Source organism: Esox lucius, chromosome 11 (assembly GCF_011004845.1).
Source record: "Esox lucius isolate fEsoLuc1 chromosome 11, fEsoLuc1.pri, whole genome shotgun sequence".
In the NCBI taxonomy this organism is placed as follows: domain Eukaryota; kingdom Metazoa; phylum Chordata; class Actinopteri; order Esociformes; family Esocidae; genus Esox; species Esox lucius.
In genome coordinates this window covers 31,330,821-31,353,025 of record NC_047579.1, presented here as the reverse complement: position 1 = coordinate 31,353,025, position 22,205 = coordinate 31,330,821, and the positions used below count along the sequence as shown (strand labels likewise).

The 22,205-nt window shown below is 38.7% G+C and overlaps 1 gene segment (V, D, J or C); it reads right to left on the bottom strand.

Annotated features, from left to right (window-relative positions):
* Positions 1-1,694: 1,694 nt before the first annotated feature.
* Positions 1,695-9,093, bottom strand: LOC117595261. The segment is given in 7 exon segments: positions 1,695-1,929; positions 2,047-2,195; positions 4,758-5,096; positions 5,713-6,024; positions 6,150-6,437; positions 7,142-7,444; positions 8,997-9,093. Coding segments are annotated over 7 exon segments (1,467 nt in total).
* Between the last annotated feature and the right edge of the window lie 13,112 nt (positions 9,094-22,205).

The following is a 22,205-nucleotide window of genomic DNA, read 5'->3' as shown; positions in this document are numbered from 1 at the left end:
TGGATTTGTATAATATAGAACACAGGTAGGTTATGAGTCTTATCATATTCAGTACCTACAGAAAGTCTACACTCTACACCCTCTTGAACTTGTTCAGCTGTTGACGTGTTAGTACCTTACATATTTTTGCATTTAAATTGTAATTAATATTTAATATACACTTTACCTACTTTACCATTTTAAGGTGGATTCAGATAAACATGATATGAAATAAAGTACTCATGTTTAGCGCTAGGTTACAAATCCTTTACATAGATAATGATGTGAGGTTAAGGACGGTAATGGAAGCAGAGACAATGATTTGTACAGTGTTTCCCAAACTTCCCCACCATGAAAAGTCTACTTCCCTCTGCAAGAAAGCTGAAATTAGGACACAGGTTTGCCTTTTACCATGAAAATGAGCCAAAGCACACAACCAATGATACAGTGGAATGGCTAAGAAAAAGCAAGGAGAGGTTTGGGAAACACTACTAAAGGACATCCCAGTACAAAAGTAATCAACAATTTAAAGTTAGTATTTATTACAGCAATTAGAACACAGCAATCACAAGGTACACTGCTGGTATTTAAATACACTATATATAGTTTAATGAGAGAAACATTCACAATGTGTGCATGATATTTAGAACAACAATTCTAAATATAAAATATAAAAGTACTGGTTGTCAGAAGTGTTTCTCATGCCAGCTGGCTAACATTTGTGTAGCTAGCTTGCTAGCCAACGTTAGCTTTTCTACTGCCATTGACTTGGATGTGTTCATGACGATAATAATAACATGGCTGAAACATATATATATATACACACACACACTACCGTTCACATGTTTAGTGTCACTTAGAAATGTCCTTGTTTTTGAAAGAATAGCAATTTTTTTGTCCATTTGAATAACATCAAATTCATCAGAAATAGTGTAGATATATTTTATTTTGTAAATAACTATTGTAGTCGGAAACTGACATTCTTTTATGGAATATCAACATAGGTGTCCAGAGGCCCATTTTAAGCAACCATCACTCCTGTGTTTCAATGGAACACTGTTTGCTAATCCAAGTTCATCATTTTAAAACGCTAATTAACCATTATGAAACCTTTTTGTGAATATGTTAGCACAGTTGAAAACTGTTGTGCTGATTAAATAAGCAATAAAAGTGTCTTTCCTTAGACTTATTCAGTATCTTCAGCATTATTGTTTGTGGATTTGATTACAGGTTTAAAATGTCCAGAAACAAAAACTTTCTTCTGAACCTCATCAGCCTATTTTTGTTATGAAAAATTAAGACTATTTCATGTGAGAAATTGCCAAGAAACAAGATCTCATTTAACACAACTACTCTTTTCACAGAACAGCGCAAACTATTTCTAACCAGAATATAAATAGCATTTTTTGAGGATCTGTGAGGCATCTGTTACTCAAATTAGACACAGTTGTGCACCAGGGCCTCCCTCTTCTCTTTCTATTCTGGTTTCTGGGCTGTTTCAAGCTACAAAAGTGATTTACAACATTAACAGTGTACAGTATTTCTGATAAATTTGATGTTATTGCAATGTACAAAAAAATAGCTTTTCTGTGAAAAATAAGGACATTTTTAAGTGAAACCAGTCTTTTGAATGGTCTATATAGTGGATATAAAAAGTCCACACACCCCTGTTAAAATGCCAGGTTTTTGTGATGTAAAAGAATGAAACAAAGATAAATCATGTCAGAACTTTCCCACTCTTAATGTGACCTATAATATGAACAATTCAATTGAAAAACAAACTGAAATCCTCAATGGGGAAGAATGAAAAATCGAAATCTTATCCAGGATCAGAAGAACCAGTTTTCTAAACATTTCTACCGACATCACCATGTCATAACCATCCCAGTCCATTACATTTCTGATCAAGACATGATCTCAGAAGTCATCTTGTCTGACTCATTGCTCCATCTGAAAAGTGACAGAAACACATTATACACAATAGATATAAAAAAATATAATTAACAAATATGTTTTTTTTGCCTTCATTAAAAGGACATAATCACATGTATTAGGCAGTATTAATACCTTAACCAGGCTGATCACTGCACTGTAGGTTATAGAAAGGAAGAAGAGGATAATGAAAGTGGCGGAGGTGGACCACAGGCTTCTGAACTCATCCTCTTCATCGTCCTTCTTGGAGCAGTCTGTAACTGGGAAACTGTCCTGGTTCTTCTCTTAAAAACAGGAAGACAGAAATGTGGTGAGGTGTGTCTGTGCACATGTGAACACATCAATATCTACTATTTACAAAGGATTTAGCTAGTTAAAATTAACAGTATGTTGAGGGGTGAAAACTGGAGGTAGAATTAAATGGAATCTGTGCCATACTAGTATGTTTATCCTGTCATATGGATGGTGGACAGGAAGATTTCAAACTAGGGCCGGGCTGTTAAGATGTCAGTGTCCTTCCATTTGGATGGCATGGACATTCAGGTTGTCATCATGTGTAACATAAGGCAAACATGAGGTACATTTCTTCACTATTATTTCGAATGACACGAGCCATCAGATTGCATAATTCTGTTTCTTTAAACTTAACCAAGTATACAAAGAGACGGTACATTTTAATACTAGCGCCGGCACCAACACTGAGTCATGATGTTTAAGGGATATTAAAGTGTGTATTCACATGTAGGTAATTGGTGTCTATTGATCCTCTATCATTTCTAATTATACTAAACATCCCCCATCAAGCTTTACTGCTTTTTATCACGCTGCTTGCCCAAACAGAACTGAAACAGAAGAGGGAAAAAAAGAAGAAAAACTGGTTCCTAAATTAGATGTGGGTGCCTGATGTGATTTCCAATGAAAAACGCTTTAGCCATGTTATCAAACAAATTTTCAAACAAATGTTATATAATTCATCATGGCAACTGACTGGACAGTCGCTGATGCTTGATGCCTCGTCTCAGACTCAATCGTTACAATGAAAGTCATTGTGAATCTTTTTTCTGTATCTGCATTACAGTTATACTATTTTTTTTTGTTTTTGCTGCTCTACAAATATATTTTTTTCTGTTTGTGAATTCTATGTATATAATGCAAACATATCTATACAAACGTTAAAGTTAACAGCTATGATACCTAAGGTGAAATACAACTTTATGTAATAACTTAGTGTATTTTGATACACATATCAGTTTCAAATAAGAAAATGCAAGTTAACTTTTTTCCCAGGTTAACAGAACTCTATGGAAATACATTGTTTGTATATGACATATGCAGTCATAAACGTACAAGGGAGAAGCCAGTAATTATTTTAGTAGTAATTATTTAGTAGTTAGTACTTTAACACTAGTGACATACTGTATAATGCATATTTAAAACTAATGACATGCTGCATCTCTCCATAGCAGCTGAGACAGTATGAGAACAGATGAGAACAGCAGGCCAGTGAACCAAGTAGTGGCCATCGGCAACTAGTAGGCAAAAGGAGGATTTTGGTGACCTTGATCCAAAGAAACCCATAGCAACTGTAATCTCACACTGACAGTCTCTGCTGTGGCAGATAGAAGGACCAAGTTATCTAAATGTCTTATATTGTCCCCATTGTCTTTAAATCCTGGAAGCACCCCTGTGTTTATCCACACACATTTACATCAAGTTATAACTACATTATTTAGTATATGGCCATTGTACTGTAACCACATTGATATTCTTTCTGTTTTTGGTCCAGGGCAATTATTTTTATGATTTTAATAAATTTGACATAATTTTCTAAACCTTGATATTTATAATACTTGGCATAATTCATACACTATGTACACAAAACTTTGTGATCTCAAATGCAGTAATATTTATTATCCAGACTCAGCGTTAGCAGGACACATTTAACAAAGGACGATAATGGAAACAATTTCAACACAGGACTGCAGAAGGACTGACATTACAACACACCATACAGGACGATATCACATTAGACAATACGCATGTTAACAGTCTGCAAAACAATGACAACACTAACATGTTAACTTCACAATGGACAAGAATCAACAACATCAAATAGGACAAATGGGAACATTTCTTTCCCACGGCAAGGGTTGGGTGGTATTTACTTGCTTGTAATAGATTTTCATTATCTAGTGAACGAAAAACTGTAGGGTGTTACAGTCAGATTCTTAAAAATGGGACTACATTTGGGACCATATTTTGTTAAACTTTGACAACTATATTATCATTTAGATGAAATTGTCTTCTCACTTGCTATCAAATGAAATTGCAAATGTACATTAACTTCTGATTCCTTCTTTTATATTTAAACTGGTTAAAAAAAGGCTTTGAAACTATTTAAACAGTCTTTTTGACTATTTTGTGCCGCAGTTTACTTCCACTCTAGTGCTGTTCGCAGCAGCACACTGACATCTGTTTTACAAGCATTATTCTAAGAGATCTACAAATAGTTCTGGTTGAGTTTGACTGATATAACTATGAATGTTCCCAATTAGTAGATCAATTCTGTAAAACAATTAATATAATTCTAATGTATAATAACATCTGAAAATGTTATTCTGTATATATACTATATAGGTATATTACTTATTTAATTCAATATCTTTTCAAGACATCCATACACCCTGCCATAACACAGTAGACATATACAGAGACCTTATTAATTATTCTGACCAAAAGCGGATTCAATTACTGATCCTGTATCTTAATTTGAGATTTCTGTTGTTGACGGAATTTTTTTGCACAGCAGGAAATTATTTTTTTGTGTGCTTTTTAGCATGTATTACCCAAGGCATTCGACACAGGGATCTCTGTAGGCGCAGTGATAGCATCCAATCCAGAATGTATGACAGAGCAGGAGAATATCACATTGTTGTTCCATTTCCCTCTGGTGGTGGTGAACACGCTGGTGCTGGTGTATTTGCCTTCAGGGTTTATCTGAGGTGGGCTAGTAATGCCTTCATATTGTGTAGAGGTGGTGTCTACTTTCTCCTTCCACATGATATAGAAATCACAAAGAGATGGACTGACCACCAGGCAGACCAGGGTCACATCGCTGTTGTCACTGCGTAGACTCTCAATGTCCTTCTCTGGAAGAATGTGAACAGTCGCTGAAAGATCTTTGCCTGCAAGAAGATTGATGATGAAGGAGAAACAATACAATCATATACGTGTAGAGCTTGGTGAAATGGATGAGAAACCATATCATGATAAATTAACTGAATTGACCCGAAGAACACAAATCATCATCATCATAATCTGTTATTTTCTGCATGATTTTAAAACTACTACTATTTTAATGTTGCAGGTGTCAATTGTCCCAAAACACATCCATCAGTTGGAACATGACAATTCTTTAGTTCAGGCTACTTATCATAATGAAAAACATTGGCAGAATATCTACAATAAGTGGTCAGTCCCTGCTCATATGTATGCTGCAAACATAATTTTTTTAATGTTATGTCATGATCAGTTGGATATCCAATCTAGTGGTCACTATGCCTGTTCCTAGAGCACCAGATGGATGTGCAAAGTTCTGTTCCAGCACATCACTAGTACACAAAAGTCAACTAAGCAACTGTCCTAATAGTTAGTTTAAATAGTAAATTGAGTTTCTGACTCAGGAGTGTTATCGTTGGGCTACCGCAAACATCTACACAACCTGTGCTTCCCTTTCATTTACCACTGCAAAACCACAACAATTGACAATTAACTTGTATTAAAATGTTTTCAGTTACATACATCCATGGTTGATGACAAGTTCCTGATTTCCTCTTGTGATGCCATTTGTCTCTGCAGAACACTGGACAGTATTCACTGTGCCCCAGTCCCTCCGGTTCATGTTCAGATTGCTGACCTTCCTGGGTATTTGTTGGTCATTTTTAACCACCTCAATGATTCCATCTGTCCTGGACTGTTTGTTGACCTTCCAGGTGATTATGGCTTCATTCAGTTCTTTTGTGTCTGTGCCATTGATGATACATTCCATCACTACTTGATTGTTCACAAATATTTCTTTCACTTTTGGTGGGTTCAGTGTCAGTGTCAACGGTTCTGTGAGTGGGAGAAATAGTGGCACATGTTAATGTCACAGATGGTAAAAAACACAGAGGTCATGTGTGTGTACACGTGTTCATTAATGCATACCTGACCTCAACAGTCTCCTGTAATGTACAGACCTGATTTGAAGATCTCTTGGCTGATGAGTTTGCTCTTGTGCCCGACTTCACATTTGTACTTAGCATTGCTTGCCCACTCAGTGTTGCTGACCTTCAGTACACTGCTGGCTCCAAAAAGACCTGATGACTTTTGTTGACCTACAATACTGGTTGGACCCTCCACCTTTTGGCCATTCTTTTTCCAGGTAACAGTGATTGTCTTGGGTTGGAAATCTTCAATCAAACACATCAGGTACTGGGTGGAGCCACTGGACTGCGACAGCAAAAACACTGTGGGACTCGTGATGACTGAGTGGCAGGAGAGACAGAAAATGGGAAAAGCATGTTGTAATACCGCCTCATTCAAATAATACAGATAAACCCAAGCATAATTCTATTATCAGGTTTTATTAATGGTAAAGGTCACATTTGGGGAACTCTGAAAGTATTTGGAAAGTGACCTGTTTTTATCTTTGCATTCTGTTTTCCAACACTTTGGATTTAAAATGATGCAATGATTATTGGGGTAAAGGGCAGACTGAAACATCTAATTTGATGGTATTTACAAATGATCACACATTCTTGCATAATTTTCTTTGGCTTTGTTTTTATAAAGGAAAATCAAGCTGATATGTAATATAGAGAAAATTAAAAAGTACACATGACTACTTTGTAGTACAAAACATGACTTTATAGTACTTCATTAAATACATTATGGTACATACATGGAAATACTTAAGGCACCTTAAAATGGAGGGACATACAGCAAAACATGGTGTTATTACAAACTGGATCATCAGACATGAATGCCAATATCCACAAATTAAAGCTAAGAGCCTTCCCTTTTAACCCATAGTCAATATATAATGTTTAATCCTAACTGCTAGAATACAGAACTAGAAAAACCAATCAACATGTCACTGTAAAAACACTTTAGAATTTCAAAAAAGAATGACAAATTCTGAACTTATGGAAACTTTACAAAAAAGTACAATAAAATGACAACATTTTACCTGGTTTATTAATGACTTCTGTCTTGCTCCCTGCTGGATGTTCCACGACACAAGTAAAAGACTTAGCATTTTCCCAGTCATTCTTAGCCACCTGGAGCTGACTGACAGCTGTGTAGGCTCCCCCTGTCTGGACTGCTGGATACTGGACAAAATCAGTCAGGGCAGTCCCTTTAGCATCCGTCCATTTGAATGTGAGATAGGAAGGTGTAAACCCAGTGGCAAGACAACCGACGCTGTACTTGTCGTTAGTCAGTGTTCCACAGTTCATCAGGGGGAACAGAGAAGTGGGAGCTTTTGATGTATCTGCAAGAAAAAACATATATATTTGAAATATGGTCAGTGAATTACTGACCATGTAAGTGCTAATTCATGTTTTAGTAGATGGTAATAACAAGTAATAAGTAAAATGTACTTGCTTATTTTTGTATCAATTTAAATTAAAGACTGAGATGCACCATTTTGTTGGGAATTTATTCTACAAGTTGTATAAGTTCTTTGAGGTACCTTAGTTATGGTATTCCTTCAATGTATAACCATCCCATAAAAATACATTAACTAGTATAGCACAGAAAGTTCAAAAAAGGTATTCACATTTTCTTATGTATAACAAAGTATATACTGTATTTTGACCAACTGATAATTGATTTTCACTGACTATGGAAGTAGAATTTGTTGAGTTGGAAAAAAACTAAAAACATTAAACTCATACATTATATACCTTACTTTCTTTAAGGTATATAATATTATCATATTTTACAGTTGATTCATGCAGTTATTTTTATATATAATTCTTTTTTTTACACACTACGGATTTCTGTTAACTTTGACTTTGTTGCCAGACCTTTTTTATTTTACCGAAGAGATCCATGTCTCTGAAACGGCAGAAGTTTCTTATCTACTACTAATTACTATTTATCCTGGTTTTCTGTATATATATATATATATATATATATATATATATATATATATATATATATACATATATATATATACTTTTTTTTACAGTGTTGTCTACATTTACATTCTTACACATATATTACTAGGAACAACAGAATAGGGCTATTTACATACAGTTATTAGGTTTACGCAAAACTGACAACCAATGCAATACAGGCATTTCTCCTCTTTAAATATGGTATATCAGACTAATAAATGGTAATTGGCCACAAATTCAACATCATTGTCAAAAAGCACATGTGTGTGAGAGGATATGCAACAATACAAAGTCTCAACAAATTAGCCTGAAATCATTAACCAAATTAAATTGTATCTTTCCATCATGAACCAGTAATGCAACCCACATCTGTATAACTACATTAAAATGGAGATTGATAAACTTACCTGATGAGACTGTGACCATGGTCCCTTTCCCCCAATAGTCAAAATAGCTATACACAGTATGACACAAGCATTTGCCAGACCACCCAAAAACATCCATTGTTACAGAGATCAAATAGTCTTCAAACTAGAAAGGCATTGGTTTTGTCAAAAGATGAATTTATATACTTTAGATCACTCTCTAGCATGACCACACTTGGCAAAACAATGTAGGCTATTTTCACAACATGGATAATATTCTCTTTGTCGTAATAATATACATTTCCTTTACAAGACTAGAAAGAGACTACTGCATTAATATTATTCTACAGAAGAACCTATATATCAAGGACATATTTGACATTCATAAAACAAGCGTATTGAGGTAATCTCTTTCTTAAGTGGACTAGGACAAAGGTTTGTTAAAACAAAGGTTTGGGTATCTAAAAAATGCAAAAGATTTTTTCTTCCCACAAGCTAAGATTGGAAACTTTGACTAGGATTTGGATGTGGAAATAATACATTAAGATTGTCTTACCTGTGACAGTGACTTGCGTCCCTCCACCCCAGTAGTCAAAAGCATCACTGTTTAGTGTTTCCATTCACTGCCTGCACATAAACTATTTGCATCAATAGCAGCTTCAAAGTGATGTTACTGTACCCAGTAAACCATACAACATAATGCTAATATTATAACACAAATAAATTGAGGACAAAGGTATGGAAATCAATATGTACTTTTAAAATGATGCCCAGGTTCATGCCAAAAGATAACTCCATCAAAAATATATATTTTTTTTAAACTTGAGGTGGATGGATTATCTCGGCAAAGAAGAAGTGCTCAGTAATACATATTTAGACAGATTTGTGAACAATATTTGAGAGAAAGAGGCCTTTTGTGTACATAGAAAAAAGTCTTAGATCTTTGAGTTCAGCTCATGATAAATGGGGGCAAAAACAAAAGTGTTGCGTTTATAATTTTGTTCAGTGTAATAAATGTGATCTAAATTGTTTCTTTGCCATGTTTGGATAAGAAACGGGTATAAGAAAACGTTGCATTGGTAAGATTTTTTTTTATCAACAATGTTCAACATAATGCTTTCAGAAGAATACTTATAAATAAGATGTAATCAGGGACAGCCTCATATAGTAAAAACTATTTCCATCATGGTCAGATTTCACAATGCCACTAGAACAGGGATCTCCTAACTTATGGCATGAGAACTATTAAAACATGTAATATGCCATGAGCTAATCTTTCTTTGTTTTGCTTTTCACCAGGCACATTGTTCTACTCCCCATGAAACTAGGTCCTAAGCGTTCAAGAGACATTATGTTCTGACAGTACAACTTCGAACATACCTGATGTAGCTCATGAAGGAATGGATAATGAGCTGATCATTTGAATCAGGTGTGACAGAGCAGGGAGAGATCTAAAACATGCAGGCCAGGGAGGGGGGGTGGTATTTGTGACCAACTGTATTTGTTTCCATGATTGTTGGACAGTTTCAGTACCACAGGTGTGGTATCAGGGGGACAGAGAGAGAGAGGAAGCTGCTTCTCCACAACACATTAGTAGTTAGTGTAGGGTATAATGTGTCAGAATGGTGATTTATGGCCCTGGGCCATGGGGGGCGGGACTACAATATTGATGTGACAGGTGGGCGGGACATCCGGTTTGTAGGGTGGGACTTCCGTTATGACGTATGTTAGGGTGGGACTTCCTGTATGACGTATGTTAGGGTGGGACTTCCTGTATGACGTGTGTTAGGGCGGGACTTCAGGAGTGACGTATGCATGTCCGATTACTTTGTAATTTATGATAACATTGATGTGTCAGTGTTTGATGTTTTACAACACCTGATGAGCAAATCAGACTAGTGTTATAACAGGTGGGTTATGTTTGATGATTAACAAATGGGGCTTAGGGTTCCGGAATGTTAATTAACAAATGGGGCTTAGGGTTCCGGAATGTTAAATTCCCAGTGTTGTGTCAGCGGTAAGTTGTTTGGTGTTCAACAAAAGGGTGCCAGGGTTCCAATGCCATGTGGTACAGATGTAAACTTCCATGTTTTAAAATGTGGTTGTAACATGGTGTTTTTCCACAAGCACGGAGTTACACATGAGAGACATGCTTGTTCTGTAAGATATATAGAAGGGGGGGGGGGATAGGGACTTACAATTTTGGATAGTTTCAGCCCAACTTTGATTTTAACAAGAGATGGGCTTTAAGGTTTATATCTGCCCTGTAGTAATGGTCCCTAAATAACCACTAATACAAACTGTAGTATATGCAGGTTAGAAATCATCCTGTGTCTCACGGTTTGTAGTCCAACACAGTATTACAGCTAACTAACAGCGCAAGAGCATGGCCCAGGCCAACCACACATTACGCATAGGTGGATTGTGTCCCGGTTTGGGTTTTAAAATATTGTTATAAATAAAAACAAGTGTATCTATGAGCAATGGTGAGTTTTATAATAAAAAGGGTTGTTTAAGTCAACATTAACTTCTAAGTTGCATTATAGGGCAAAACGTTACAAAGTTACCAGCAAAGTAGCGTATAAATTTGCATGAACAACGGCAAATCGTTGACAGGTAAGGATAGGTTATTTCAGGTAATTAAAACATTCGTAAAGGCGTGTTTTGAAATTGTACAACAGAGATCAACGCAAGATTGTTTTCCACACATTGGTAGAAATGTTTAATAGGCAACGTTGGTTTTAAAAAAAATACTGTAGTATTTGTGTTAGTATGGGGTTATGCTGTCACTTCCGGGTGAAGATGTGCTGCATTCTCTTAATGACCAACTTGTGAAATCTGATTTTGTATTGCTGTATTATGGTCCTGTGTTTGTTAAATGTTGAACTGATTAATGGCGATATGGTGACAATAGCCAGCATTTATATGTAAGCAGATGAGTTTATCATTAATATATACATTTATATGACTTGATGTCACGGCTAAGCCGCGAAAATTTACGAGAACGGCGGTTCAACCAGACAGCATGTATCAATATATTTGGTTGCCAAAAGGCTACAATAATCAGAACTAAATAGTTAAGTTTTATCCCGAATTTGTATCATTGTAGCCTGTATAGTTCTAACACGATTTGAATCTAACGTGAAGAACGATGACATGTAACCAATGACAAAGTTAAGAGGCGTGACTTGCTGGAGGCGCCCCGGCTGCGATGTGAAGACAGTAATTAAACCCCGCAGCATCCACAAAAGTCAGCTGTTGTTTGAAGTGTGGAGTATATCGTTTCTGTTCTAAGTACAAGTTATTTTATTTGAAGTAATTTATTTGAATTGTGATGCAAATACAAACGAGACATTAGAACTTTTTAAGAAAGTGTAAATCAATTTTACGATTGCGCAATCCATTCATTTTTAGATGTCTTTCATATTGCCTGTTTAAATCTACGGTTTAGGTTGAGCGGAATTAAACACCGACCGTGTTTGGTAAACACATTTTTGGACCTCCAAATCTTGGTAAGCAGACTTTTTACATTATTGTTAATCAGCTTTAATTACCTGTATATGCTTGTTAATCCTATTTGTATTTAGTACAAGTGACCAGCATCTGCGTCAGTTGGACTGGGCGGTCAGACTGTGATCTTACACAACCTGAGCAGATACTTTTTTGTGAAAGTTTAATTATTTACAGACATTTTTAGTCTTGTTCTAAAGTGTTATTAACAATTATGACTATGCATACTGACCCTTGGTACAACATTCTATATTCCAACAGATTGAGGACAGCCGGGTGATGATACAAAGTACATTACCACAATGGGGTCAGTTATGGACACCCTTCATTGTGGCTGCGCAGCGTGAGGGGATTTATTTTTGTTTTCTTTCAGGCTTGAAAGCTGAAGGTAATACAGCCAACTCTTCAAAACTGCGCTGTATGTAAATGTATGTTTGAGTTAGAATATTTAAACCTGAAAAGTGGATTGCTATTTACACGTTAAACCAGAGAAATGGCGAAAGATAATGCTAACAACAGACCAGACACGGAACAGCCAACAACCTCTATACATAATCAATCGACCACACCCCAAAATACAAATGAACCAAACATTACTTTTTTACACAGCAATGCGCACAATAATCCTCAGATACAAGGCTTGTTAACTGAGCTTAGTAGCCCCCATTTTTCACACGATCTAGCTGACACTCCTTCGAGCTCTCTGATGCAAACTCAGTGCAGTGATGGCGATGTTAGAGTTATACAACGTAATGCGTTTGACAATGTTGAATTACGACAGTTGATAAATTTACAAAATACTGGTGAGGTTGGTGATTTTGGCACATTCTACGCAAGTATTATGGCAGGCTTGGATACTTTGATTGTTAGAGCCTCAGACTTTGTACACGGGCCTGGTGATCGTCTGCAGATTGAGTTGATTGGTGAATCTCTGATAGACCCTGTACATGTGACCATGAGAGCGGATTAATATAATGAACGCACGTTTGGTAATTTACTTGAAAGTGTTATGTAGAGTAATGCCGAGATTATGATTGATGAATCACTAGAACTGGTGGTATAAATTGTCAAAAACCGTGAGGGTGGTCCCCCGCGACGTAAAGCTCAAACATTGTTGATAGATCAGATTATCAATTAAAAAAGAAGACATTTATATGTAGCTGTGAATAATGATTCTACAAGTTTTTCTGTTTGTTTGATGGGTATGTTGAACTCGCAGTACACATATCCTGAGGCCCTGGTTAGTGGTCGTGAGTTACATAAGGGCGCTGGTTTAGCATTAGCTGATTGTGTGGGATTCACAGATATTGTTCGGTTTGAAGAAATTACAGGGTATAAAATTGTTGTCTTTCAATGAACACGGGATGGTCACTTTACCAAGTTTCAAAACAGCGAGGAAACCCACCCTAGAACTGTCTTTTATGTACTTACACGATAACCATTTCTATGGCATCATGAATCTGAAGGGTTTTCTGGGGGTGTCTTATGTCTGTGACTGGTGCTATACCGGTTTCAACACACATGGTGATCATGGTTGTAAACATAGCTGTAGTGTCTGTCTTCATGAAGATTTTCATACCCAACCCCGTAACACAAAGCAGTGCCCTGACTGTAAACGGATATGTTATTCAGATTTTTGTTATAGCCAGCATAAACGTTTGAAGCACCACAAAAGTGTGGATCGTTGGGTTAGCAGGTGTGACCAGAAGAAATACTGTGTTGATTGCGGCTGTTATTACAATGTTAGTATTACCAACTATAAAGCGCACAGGTGCATGGCTAACATATGTCACAATTGTAACGTGGATCTGGCGGTTGAAATAAATCATCAGTGTTTTATAAAACCCTCCAAGCCCGAGGATCCCAGTGAGTGCTACATATTTTATGATTTTGAGACAAGTGCCAATCCGGTGAATGGTGTACACACTGCAAATTTTGTGTGCGCAATAAGCTTTGATAACAAGACGTGGTGTTCAGTCACTGCTTTTTTTCAAAAGTTTAGGCAACCGATATATAATGACTACACATTTATAGCACACAACTCTAAAGGTTTCGATGGTTACATCTTGATGTACACTTATTGCAAATGGTAGCAAGCTCATGATTATTACAGACAGCACATTCAATCAGAGATACATTGATAGTCATTGCTTTCTACCTACGAAGCTGTCAGCCTTGCCACGTGCTATGGGTTTTATGGATTCGAAAAAAGGCTACTTTCCTTACAAATTTAACATCAAGGAGAATGAGAACTATGTTGGCCCCCATCCGGAACCGCATTACTATGGTGTGAACACCATGATGGCTAAAGAAAAAGAAGAGTTTTTGCAATGGTATGCAACTGTTTCCGCAGACCCCTTTGTCATGCAGGATGAAATAAAGGCTTACTGCGTGAATGATGTGGTCATCTTGGGAGAGGGTTGTATGCGCTACAGACTCAAGTTCCTGGAGTGTGGTGGTGTTGACCCATTCCGGTCAATTACGATTGCTTCGGCTTGCATGAAAGTCTTTTGCAACAGATTCCTCACCAAGGACACCATTGCATTGGTCCCCTCAGACAACTACAACCGTTGTCAGAAGACATTCTCAAACAGCTCAATCCAGTGGCTTGAATATGTGGCCTCCGATGAGAATATATCAATACAGCACGCCCTAAACAGGGGTGAAGTGAAAATCGGCGCCTACTACGTTGATGGATATGTTGAACGCGATGGGTTTAGCACAATCTATGAATTTCTGTTGTTTCTGGCACGGTCACCCAAAGTGTCATTGTTCAACAAGCATCAATCCAATGACAAAGATTCAGTATGGGTTGATGCACCAGCAATGGTTGACAAAGCTAGAGGCTTTGAAAGAACAACACAACGTGTTGGGAGTCTGAGTGGAATCAGCTTAAAAACACATCTGCTTTCTTGAAGACCTTTGGTTCTCCAGAGCGCCTTGACCCTCGGGATGCTCTTTTTGTCGGTCGTACTAATGCGATTCATCTGAAGTTTACGGCTCGAGAAGGGGAGACTATTCAGTATAACGATGTCTGTAGTCTTTACCCATTCTGCAACAAGACAAAGACTTATCCGATTGGGCATCCAGACATAATCTTTCGAGATTTCAAATCACTAGACACCTACTTTGGTATTGTTAAGGCTACAGTGTGTCCACCGAAGGCCTTTATCACCCCGTTTTACCGCACAGGGTCGGTGGTAAGCTGTTCTTTCCATTCTGTAGATTATGTGCAGAGTCTGAAAACCAGGTAACTGATTGTTCACATACTGATTCAGAAAGATCTTAAACCAGTACCTGGGTTTCTATTGAGCTGGTTAAGGCTGTTGAGAAAGGTTATCGCATTGTGGAAGTATTTAAAGTCTGGGATTTCACCAGGACATCAGATGATCTTTTTGCAGATTACCTGAGAACATTCCTGAAGCACAAGCAGGAAGCTAGTGGCTTCCCACCATTTGTTGGTTGACGATGAGGCTTAAGACCGGTATATCCGTGAATATCATGAAAAGGAGGGTGTGCAGCTTGACAAGGAAATCATTGTTGTAAACAGTGCTAGGCGATCTTTAGCTAAATTGGCAATGTATAGTCTTTGGGGTAAGATGGGTGAGCGGACTAACCATATGAACACAATGTTAATTACAGATCCGGAGGAGTTTAGCCACTACCTTTTTTCCAGTGAAATAGATGTTGGTTATTTCTTGTTTATCTCAGACACTGTTGCGATGGTATAGTGGCGTTACACAAAACAGACACCAATCAAACCATGTAACGGCAACATTTTTATCGCTGCGTTCACAACCGCTTATGCTAAACTCGAGTTGTATTCACTCGAGATGTTAGATAGACGTGTACTCTACACAGACACTGATTCCGTGATCTTTGTCACACGCCATGGGGATTGGGTGCCCCCACTGGGCCCGTTCTTGGGTGACTTGACCAATGAGTTACCGGATGGTGACAGCATAGCTCAATTTGTTAGTGGTGGGCCAAAGACATACGGTTACAAAACCGTTAAAGGTCTGACCTGTCTCAAAGCAAAAGGCATTACGCTCAACAGCTACAACACAACCATTGTTAATTTGGAGACGCTGACACGACTGGTTGACAACTTTGTACGGGGTGAGGGCGGTGATGATGATCATGTCCTTGCTAATGCAGACACAATTGATAGAGATAAAAGAACATTCACGTTGAAAAACCGGGTAGTGTCTAAGCGTTTCAGAGTTGTGTACAACAAGCGTGTACTGCTCCCTGATTACAGCCCAAGGCCTTACGGGTACTAAACCACAGTCTAGGATGGATAGCGGTTTTGACCCACAACTACAACACTCGTTCAGCTGTGTCATTAGTGGCCCCAGTAACTCTGGTATAAAAATGTTTGTGAAGATGTTGTTGGATAATGCTGAGGTTGTTTTCTCCAAAGAAATTCTTAATATCGTCTGGGTTTATTCATGTTGGCAACCGCTGTATGACAAAATGTTGAAGGTAAGGGAGATAAATTTTATAGAAGGTCTACCAACATCGCTGTGTGATGGCAATCTGCTACCGATTCAGTAAAACAACCTTTTAATTATTGACGATTTAATGAAAAGTGCATCAGAGAGTTTGGAGATGGAGAGAGTTTTCACACAATATTCACACCACTGTAACCTGAGTGCAAATTACCTTGTCCAAAACATGTTTGTTAAAGGCAAATCTAGTAGAACTATTAACTTGAACACAAACTACCTCATCTTGTTGAAAAACCCTGTGACAATCAGCAGATTAGCATTTCTCGATTTTTTATGGAGAGTTTTAAAGATGCAACACATCCGCCTTTTGGTTACTTACTTATTGACTTTAAAGCTACAACACCAGAAGACTACCGTCTGAGAACAGGGTTATTTTCAGAGGATTGGCCTGTCGTGTACGTTCCTAAGAAAGTTTGATCATGTCTAAACGCATTCGTAGAAATGTACCACTTTTGAAAATGATATTTAAGGCACCGGCAAGTCAACGAAAAGTTATTTTACAATCAGCATCCACCGACCTCATTCTATCACTGAAATAGCGCTTAATCTAAGGCGCAATAATATACCCTTAACAGCTCCGAAAAGTAAAGAGACAAAAAGCCAAAATTATATACATGTCTAGAAAGAACACTTCAGTCGCAAGGAAAAGAAAAACCATCAACCAATCTGGAGGTTTTCTACTGCCGTTATTAAGCGTTGCAGTTCCATTCTTAACCAGTCTAATTGCATCGAGACAGGGTTAAACAACATGGAGCATGCTCAGAAAATGTTTCTGGTGCCACAACATCAGTTAGAAAAACTGCGAGAATCCAAAACGACTAGCACCGTTGTAAGACAATCTGTTGAAAATGATTTGGACTCATCGATTCGCAATATACTGTTGAAGCCTGATATGGATTTACATGAGAAAGCTAAAAGATACTCTGCCATTTTACAAAGATTTTTGGCTGTTGTGCGACAGGGGAGCTTGATACAAACACACTGACTTTAAGTCTACCCGGGTCTGAGACAGGGTCTGATGTAGTAAACATGACTGAGACTAAGCAAACTGTTGACCGAAATGTTGACCTTGTTGATGAAATTTTGGATAATGTGCCTGCGAGGCGTAGAAAGAATGTTGAATATATTCTTAATAGAATGCACAGGTCTAAAGATTTGACTTCATGGACTTCAAATGGTGAATTCGTTTTCAAAGGAGAGCTAATCAAGGGCTCGCACCTGTGGGATCTTGTTAAAAGTGTGACAGCAACCAATAAAATTGCTGACAATAGAAGACCGTTGGGGTTGTTTTTAGAGGCCATGGCATGTCTCAACATGCCTTTTACAACTATTCCAAATGTGCATGTAAGACATAAAATCAATGGATGATTTAGCCACACCACCAGCAACTGGTTTTCAACCAACCAAAGCTTTCTTTAAACCCCCTACCACAGACCCCACAAAATGGCTTCCATTTTAATGTGTTTTTATTTCATGCTTTTTTTAATCATTGGTGATTCATTGTATGTTTGTTTTACCTTGAATACATGTTGTATGAAAATTACTATGTAAACATTGATGTGGTTTTACAAATATTTTTTTATTTTAATAATAAAGTTGACATACACATGATTGGCTTTTCCATTTCTTCAAAAACCATGGCACAAATTAAACGTTTCACAAGATTGAGCATGTTGTATGCAATTAAACATTTGCTTATCACGCTTACTCTGGTACATCTTAGCTACAATCTTTGAGACTAGGGCATCATTTTCTCGTAAATCTTCAACGTAAAAAGACATAAAATCTTTATAACTCAGACCTTTTGCCATTAGACAGAGAAAGACTGTCATAAAACCTTCCAATGCCATAATGCGTTATGTAAATAGCCAGCCAGTGCTCCCCAGGGTGATTGCTTGGGTGTGTATTAACAATCATCATTGATGCAACATCTCGGACAGGCACCCAGTTGGTCGCTTGCCAGCACACCATAGAAATGGGTCCTAGATGAAAATTGGTTCACCACACTGGTCAACTCCACGGTATTCATTTCCACACAGTTTTCCTAATAGTAGTCAACCATGACTTGTTGCCGGTTTGATACTTTGATAATGGAGTCAAAGATTGAATAAACAACTAAATTGTGTGGGTTAGTGGTTGTCTGAACCTCATCTCAAGTCGTACATTCCCTGACTTGATCAAGGATAGGTGCTGACCACATTCCTCATCTGGTGCGCAGTTGAATGCATAAAGGGCATAGCCGTGTAAGAAGTCTGACCTGTAAAATTCACGCACTGCTGACCCTGTTGCGGAATTTTGGTTGGAATGGTTTGCTAGGAAATTCCTGACCATCTACATACATAGCCATTAACTCCAAATTATAATGTTTAAAATTAAATGGATTTTTTGTGTAACTTCCGGTAAAACTGTCATTGTCCACCAATCCGATTACAATACAATTTGGCAGAGTTCCTAAAAATAGGTTTTCCTGGTTACAAACACGACCCCCAGCCGGTAAACTAAATGTCTTTATACACACTCTTTCAATTGGGTACTTGGTATTGGTTGAGAGTAGCGCTTGAGCGTGTCCAAGTTTCACGGCTGGCGAAACAGACACTTTTTGACAAATAGTGATGCTGATAATATATGCAAACGATAACGCACATCCCCGACCCCCATAAGGCAGAAATCATCTTTACCGCGCACCATCCTAACCTTTATATCAACGCTGTTTAACATAAGTTTCTCTTGAAAGAAGATATTGCTATGAATAGGGCCATCCATCCATCCATCATCTTCCGCTTATCCGGGGCCGGGTGGCGGGGGCAGCAGTCTAAGCAGGGATGCCCAGACTTCCCTCTCCCCAGACACTTCCTCCAGCTCTTCCGGGGGGACACAGAGGCATTCCCAGGCCAGCCGGTAGACATAGTCCCTCCAGCGTGTCCTAGGTCTTCCCCGGGGTCTCCTACCGGTGGGACGGGACCGGAGGCATCCGAAACAGATGCCCAAGCCACCTCAGCTGACCCCTCTCGATGTGGAGGAGCAGCGGCTCTACTCTGAGCTCCTCCCGGGTGACCGAGCTTCTCACCCTCTATCTAAGGGATCGCCCAGCCACCCTGCGGAGAAAGCTCATTTCGGCCGCCTGTATCCCAAAGCTCATGACCATAGGTGAGAGTAGGAACGTAGATTGACCGGTAAATCAAGAGCTTCGCCATTCGGCTCAGCTCTTTCTTCACCACGACAGACCGATACATCGACCACATTACTGCAGAAGCTTCACCGATCCGTCTGTCATTCTCCCGTTCCTTCCTTCCCTCACTCGTGAACAAGACCCCTAGATAATTAAACTCCTCCACTTGAGGCAGGCACTCTCCACCAACCTGCAGTGGGCAAGCCACCCTTTTCCGACTGAGGACCATGGCCTCGGATTTGGAGGTACTGAACAGGGCCAATCATTTCAAATGTTGTGCTATCCGCTGAATAGGCTGCCCTTTTCGTAAGTCCATCATTTTCGCCTGCATGGTCCGTAACATCCATGTGACCTGCGGCATCCTTATAAAACAACCCAGCTGAAAACTGTGTTTTTAATGTATCACATCCATAATTCAGAATGCTCTCTATAACGGCTCTGTAAGTGTATATGTGTTGCTACTCTGGCTAATTAAACGATCACCCAAGGAGACATCCACTTGTGAAAATAGGGTGGCTATCGGATAGTTGATAACCCCAACACGTGCTCCGGCATCAATATTAGTTCCGTCCGGTTTAGTGACTTTTACACGTAGGTACAACAAAGTATTGTTTAGATCAACGTAGACTTCGCCATTCCCGGCAATAAAGAACTCCAGAGGGGCTGCGTCTGATATTGCTGATAGGGTCGGTATTTCAATGTATGTATTTTTCTCAATAGATGTCTGTGTGAATGGAACTGTGAATAAATCCAACTCTGTCTTCATACATTCGCCAGACATACGGTGAGTGCCATCTTTCTAAAATATATTCTTAATCAGCTTTGCCGTGTTCCCTTTGAGTGTCCTCTTTTAACCTTGGCTCTTGTTTTTGTCTCATTCTTGCGTTTTTTACTCTTGGGTAGGCTCCGCCTACCAGGTGGTCTCTTTCTAACACCTCGAGACATAACCATCAATCCAGAACCATCCTGCTGTTTTGTTTGTCGTGACATAACACTGTTGACAACATCGCCAACTATATTCCTAGCCGCACTCTTTAGATGTGGTTTTGCTATGGAGAACCTGCGCTTCAACAAAGGTATTGCCACCCGGAAAAGCTCTCAGAAAAGGCCCCCTAGACCGGCCCCATACATTGCTGAGCTACCATGATACCCCCGGCCTGTGTTGTGTAGTATTCAACATACCTTCGAGGATCATCATAGAGCTTCTGCGTCAAATTGACTCTTACTAAGAGGTACGTCGTGTGGCTTGTCGTACGTCACTGTGACAACTTCGTTCTTTCTCCCTGCAATATGTACAGTTCGCAGCCGTGGGACATGAATGTCACCACCACGTTGATCATCAATTATATCTGTGTAGATGTATAGGGTGTTAAACCCTGCCAGAATATCTGTGGGGTATGTTCCGTACCATGGGGCGTACCACCGCTCACCTGGTTTTAACCCCAATATCTGTTCCAGTTGTGCACTAAATTTCAAACTAAACTGGGGCTCACCTTTTAGAAACATTCTATTTTTAAATTTGTCGTACCCCACCGATATACCATGTGTTTTTATATAACTGTTGAGCTCCATCACTAGTTTTAATATGCTGCTGTAATAACTGGTGTTGAGTTCTTATTTCCAAGTTGTGTCGTTATTCAAGTCATGTAGTTCAAATGAGTTTTCACCCCATGTAAAAGTCTTCCACGTATGCGAGTATTGGAACTCTATCAAAGATACTGCCCAATCGCCTTTCAAATCTATACTTTTGGCAAATTTAGTGGTATAGCACGAACTCGTGTTGCTTGGATAGACATGTCTCGATGAGTTACTGGGGAGCGTTATGTAGAAGCCACTGTCACCCATGCTGATCGCAGTCAGTGTAAATGATGTGATCCTGTAAATCCTGGAGTTTTATCCAGTTTCTAGGTCAACCACTTGTTCCGAAGGTATCCAGCTGTTGAATTTCTCAGGCCAACCAAGCCATTTCACAAGACACACTTTCTTCCCTTTCTGTACTTTCTCATTCAAAACTGCTTCCACTTTAAAAGTTTTATCCTTAGCCACGATTATTTTCAGCAATTCCTGTTCATAAAAGGTCCCAACTATCACATCACCATCGCAATCTTTTATTCTATATACAGGAGGTACCCGAGGAATGCATTCGGCTATTGTAAAATATTCATCTGTGTACCCTTTTTCATAGCCTTTTGTAAACGTACCTCTCAGCTTTGAGAGTCTCACAGTATCCCCAACCTGGAACTTTGATTACCATTTCTCGTTAATGTTGTGCCATACAGGTTCTTGAGAACTAATCTAACATTTTCTTCACAAACGTCAGCAGGCTTCATCTTAATAGACCGATGGTAGCTATGGTTATACCCACGAACTAAATCTTGCGTCGCATACAGCATCCTCATTAAATTTGTCCATGTATTCATCCCTGTTCACACTCAGTCTCTGTGTGATGTTCGGCTCCAACTTGAGCTCATACAGAAATTTCTCAGCGGCATCGTGAACATCAGACATCGGTGTGTGAAAACCCGATGCGTTCAAAGTCTTGACCAACACATGTTTCAGTCGCGGTTTTAAAACG